Source organism: Numida meleagris, chromosome 24, assembly GCF_002078875.1.
Source record: "Numida meleagris isolate 19003 breed g44 Domestic line chromosome 24, NumMel1.0, whole genome shotgun sequence".
Classification (NCBI taxonomy): Eukaryota; Metazoa; Chordata; class Aves; order Galliformes; family Numididae; genus Numida; species Numida meleagris.
The window spans coordinates 724,789-729,544 of record NC_034432.1 but is presented as its reverse complement, the minus strand read 5'-3'; the positions used below and the strand labels follow the sequence as shown (position 1 = coordinate 729,544).

The window sequence follows — 4,756 nt, the reverse complement described above, 5'->3', positions numbered from 1 at the left end:
GATGGAGATGAAGATGGGGACATGACTGGGGCTGAGCCCTGGGACGCAGCAGTGTTCTCACCCGCGCAGAGTGTGATGAGCGCTCGTGGGGCCAGGACTGCGAGCACCGCTGTGACTGCCACCACGGGGCCCCCTGCGACCCTGTGAACGGGGCCTGTGCCTGCCCCCCCGGCTTCACCCCCCCGCTTTGCCAACAACCCTGCCTACCCGGCTCCTACGGCCCCGACTGTCGCCTGCGCTGCCCATGCCACCACGGGGCCCCCTGCAACGCCTCCACTGGCGCCTGCCTCTGCCCCCCTGGGCTTGCTGGCCCCCTGTGAGTGAGGGTCCCCGCGGTGCCCAGAGGGGAGGGGGTCCTGGCTGCTTGCTCACCACTTTCTCCCCCCCGCAGCTGTGAGGTGCCGTGCCCCGAGGGGACACTGTGCGACACTCACTGCCCCTGCCAGAATGGGGGTATCTGCCACCCCCCCGACTCCAGCACCTGCATCTGCCCCCATGGATGGATGGTAGGTGGGATGTGGGGGTGTGCCCCCCCCCCTCCCCATGGTGTGGAGTCACCTCTGGCCCCGCTGACCGCGCCACTCCATGGCAGGGGGACATCTGCTCCATGCCGTGCCCGCCTGGGCGCTTTGGCCCCGGCTGCCAGGGGGAATGTCACTGCCACAACGGGGGCCACTGTGACCCCCTATGGGGGCAGTGCCAGTGTGCGCCAGGCTTCACCGGAGAACAGTGAGTGGGGATGGGGCACGGGAGGGGGGAGATGGAGTGGAGGCACAGGGAGACATGGGAATAAGGTATAGGGAACACGGGGTGGAGGCACACAGGGATGGGGACACGGGTGACATGGGGATGGGGCGCACTGGGGATGGGATCACCAAGCCCTGGTGCTGCCAGAGCGGGACCTGGATGCAGCCTGGCATGCAATGAGCTGCACGATCACAGCTTGGGGCAGGGAGGGGGGATGTGGGAGGCATCCTGAGGCCGTGTCACCCTCCGTGTCCCCACACAGGTGCCGGGAGAGGTGCCCGCTGGGGAGGTATGGGCAGGACTGCAGGGAGAGCTGCGACTGTGCCAATGGGGGACAGTGCTTCCACGTGGACGGCGCGTGCCTGTGCGAGGCTGGGTTTCAAGGCAGCCGCTGCGAGGAGCCCCGCTGCCTGCCCGGCCTCTATGGCATCCACTGCCAGAGCCACTGCCTCTGCCACCCCCAGCACAGCCAGAGGTAGGCGATGCGCCCTCCCCTTGTCCCCAGCATCATTCGCAGAGCCCTCACCCAGTGCACCCAGTGCTCGGACTGGGAAATCTGGGCACTGAGTGGGTGCCCCCAGCTGCCACCCGCTGCTCGGCGAGTGTTCGTGTCGCCCCGGCTGGGCCGGGCTCTTCTGCAACGAGAGCTGCCCCCCGGGCTCCTTCGGGGCCGGCTGCCTGCAGCTCTGCCTCTGCCTCAACGGGGGCACCTGCAACGGGACCACGGGGCGCTGCCACTGCCCTCCTGGTTACACGGTGCGTCCCCAAGCTGCCCCCGCTGCAGGGATGTGGGGAGGGCACGGGGAGCGGTGGTGGGGGACATGGGGGTCAGGGGATCCCCGGGGACGACACCCTCAGGGCGCTCTCCGGATGGGTTTGGGGTCTGGTTATCCCCGGGGGAAGTTTGGGGTCCAGGCATCCCTGGGGGAGGGCTCAGCATCCCTGGGGGCCCATGTAACGTGGGTCCTCCAGGAGGTCACAATTTTGGGGTCACCCCTCTGCCTCCAGCATCGCTGTGCCAAGGGGAGGGAGGGGGCTGGTTTGTGGCCTCCCAGCCCCGTGTGTAGGGAGGTCCTGCTGTCTCGTAGTCCCCTCACATTCTTATCCACTCCTGCCAGGATGAGCACTGCTCCTCCCTGTGCCCCACGGACACCTTTGGGGTGAACTGCTCGGAGCGCTGCTCCTGCCAGCACGGTGTTGCCTGCTCCCCCATCGATGGCTCCTGCTTCTGCAAGGAAGGTGGGCACGCGGTGGGGGTTTGGGGACAGCTGGAGTGACAGACGGCCATCCCCATGCCCACCCCATCGCCCTCTCGTTCTGCAGGCTGGCACGGACCTGACTGCTCTGCACCGTGTCCTGATGGCACCTGGGGCCCCGGCTGCAACCGGAGCTGTGACTGTGCCCATGGGGCCACCTGCAGTGCCCAGAGCGGGGTCTGCAGCTGCACCCCGGGATGGCACGGCCCCCGTTGCCACCAGCCCTGCCCGGTGAGTGCCCCCCCATAGCACTGGAACTTGGTGTCACCATCTCCAGTACCACCATCCCCAGTGCCGCTGTCCCCAGTGCCACCCTCCCTAGTGCCACCATCCCCAATTCTGACCTCATCCCTGCACCCCAGAATGGGACATTTGGTGCCGGCTGCGGGCAGCGCTGCGAGTGTGCCCATGCTGACAGCTGTGACCCCATCACTGGAGAATGCCACTGCCTGCCCGGGTGGACAGGTGAGAGAGCCGGGGTGGGGATATCCCACTGTGCCCTGCCCCTGTCCCTCACTGCTCTTGCTGCCCATAGGGCTGCAGTGCAAGCAGAGCTGCCCGCAGGGTTCCTGGGGCCGGGGCTGCCGCCAGCTCTGCATGTGCCGCAATGGAGCATCGTGCTCTCCTGAGGACGGATCCTGCACCTGCACCCCAGGCTTCCGCGGCCCCACATGCCAGCGCCGTGAGTGCCCCACAGGGGGGGGTTCCCCCCATCCCTTGAACCCCATGGGGCCGAGGCTGGGTGCGCTCGTCTCACCCAGCAGCCCTGTGCCCGCAGAGTGCCCACCAGGCCGCTACGGCAAGAAGTGTGCGCTGAGCTGCTCCTGTGCCAACGGCTCCTCCTGCCACCACGCCACCGGTGCCTGCCTCTGTGCTGCGGGCTGGAGCGGCCCCCACTGCTCCCAGCGTGAGTGTGGGGACACAGGGATGGGGATGGGGGCTGGCGCTGGGGGGCTGATCTTCCCTCCCGCCCCACCACCAGCCTGCGCGCCCGGCTCCTGGGGGGACGCCTGCGCCCGACGCTGCCAGTGCCACAACAGGGGGACGTGTGACCCCGTCGAGGGGACGTGCCACTGCCCCGCGGGATGGACGGGAACGAGCTGTGAAGAAGGTGGGGACCCCCCCGTCGCAGCTCTGTGCACCCCAGGATGCAGCCTTGGGGTGCTGGGGGAGTGATATGGGGCCGCTGTCTGGGCAGTGTGGGGTTATATGGAGTCACCCACCCTCTGTACTCCTGCAGAGTGCCCCCCCGGGACCTTTGGATTGCAGTGTGACCAGCTATGCCACTGTCCCCACAATGCCACCTGCCACCCTGTGAGCGGGATGTGCCCGTGTGCCCCAGGCAGGAGCGGGCCCCACTGTGAGCCTGGTGAGTAGGCATGGCACAGGGTTGGGGACAAGACGGGGCCCAGTTCCCCACCTCACCTAAGGACTGTCCCCGTCCCCTATATCCACAGAGACCCCCGATCAGCCCTACACCATCGTGCCGGCCCCTCCGCTGGCCTACAGCACGCTGGGGATGGTGGTCAGCATGGTGACCCTGGCGGCTCTGCTGGTGGCCGTGGTGGTTGCGGCACTGTGCTACCGGCACCGGCAGAAGGGAAAGGAGAACCGACACCTGGCCGTGGCGTACACAGGAGGACGGATGGACACCTCCGAGTACGTGGTGCCAGGTGAGCGGCACGCAGGGACGCGGCTCCGGCCCCCCCCCCCCCCCCCCCCGGCACCAGGGCTGATGTCTGTCCCCCAGATGTGCCACCGAACCACACGCACTACTACTCCAACCCCAGCTACCACACGCTGTCCCAGTGCACGCTGCCTGCCCCCGGCAACCAGGACAGAGCCAGCTCCCTAAAGGTACGGCCCGGCACGGTGGCACGGTGCAGCGTGGCACACGGCGCGATGCCGCGGTGCGGTGTGGCACGCCGTGGTGCACCGTGGTGCACGACGATGCAGAGTGGCACAGCTTTGTGCAATGCACCAAGGCACAGGGCACCGCGTTTCGCCGTGTTGCATGACAACGGCACGGTGCTGCGCGGTGCGCTATGGTGGGAGCCCTGCAGCATTGCTGTCTTCTCTTTTGGCTCTAGGTCCCCAACTCCCAGCCCTTCCCTGGTGTGGAGAGGCCCTACGGCCCCGAAGGCAATGCCACGCTGCCCCCTGACTGGAAGCACCTTGGGGTACCACCACAGGGACCCAGGGGTGAGAGGGGACGGGCCTGGATTTGGGGGAGCACTTTGGGAGGTGGAGAGGACCAATGGGGCCCCTTCTCCTGGCCCTCATGGTGCTTGGTTTCCAGGTGGGGGGCAGATGGACCGGAGCTACAGCTACAGCTACACCTGCAGCCTGGGGAAGTACTACAGCACGGGTACCAAGGGGACTGGGGATGAGGAGGGGATGGGGATGGGATGGAGCAGGGATGGGATGGGGGAGGGATGGGATGGGGGAGGGGAAGGTGGATGGGACCTGAATGGGACCCATCTGCGCACGGCTGCTCTCACATTCTGGTGATGGGGACCTTGCTGCTCCCCCCCTGCAGAGCACCCCCAGGAGGGGCTGAGGGCCAGCGGCAGCTCTCTGGCCAGTGAGAACCCCTATGCCACCATCAAGGATGTGCCCCCGCTGCTGGCCAAGGCCCCCGAGGGCAGCTACATGGAGATGAAGTCCCCGGTGCAGCGGGAGATGTCCTACGCGGAGATTGGGCTCCTGGAGGAGCCCGACAGCCACGAGGAAGGTATGCCCGGGGTGGGGGG

General features: G+C 67.5%; 2 protein-coding genes across 2 annotated transcripts in view; one reads left to right on the top strand and one right to left on the bottom strand.

Moving 5' to 3' along the window:
- LOC110388003 (feather keratin 2-like) overlaps positions 1-4,756 on the bottom strand; it is a 906,242-nt gene that overhangs the window by 482,250 nt on the left and 419,236 nt on the right. The window lies entirely within an intron of this gene.
- The window catches only part of PEAR1 (platelet endothelial aggregation receptor 1), a 12,801-nt gene that overhangs the window by 3,895 nt on the left and 4,150 nt on the right, over positions 1-4,756 (top strand). The window contains 17 exon segments of the mRNA XM_021376438.1: positions 70-316; positions 392-506; positions 593-729; positions 1,010-1,222; positions 1,329-1,503; positions 1,866-1,986; positions 2,071-2,234; positions 2,366-2,468; positions 2,539-2,685; positions 2,782-2,910; positions 2,986-3,114; positions 3,244-3,372; positions 3,461-3,676; positions 3,754-3,860; positions 4,094-4,205; positions 4,303-4,371; positions 4,543-4,748. Coding sequence (XP_021232113.1) covers positions 70-316; positions 392-506; positions 593-729; positions 1,010-1,222; positions 1,329-1,503; positions 1,866-1,986; positions 2,071-2,234; positions 2,366-2,468; positions 2,539-2,685; positions 2,782-2,910; positions 2,986-3,114; positions 3,244-3,372; positions 3,461-3,676; positions 3,754-3,860; positions 4,094-4,205; positions 4,303-4,371; positions 4,543-4,748 — 2,519 coding nt within the window.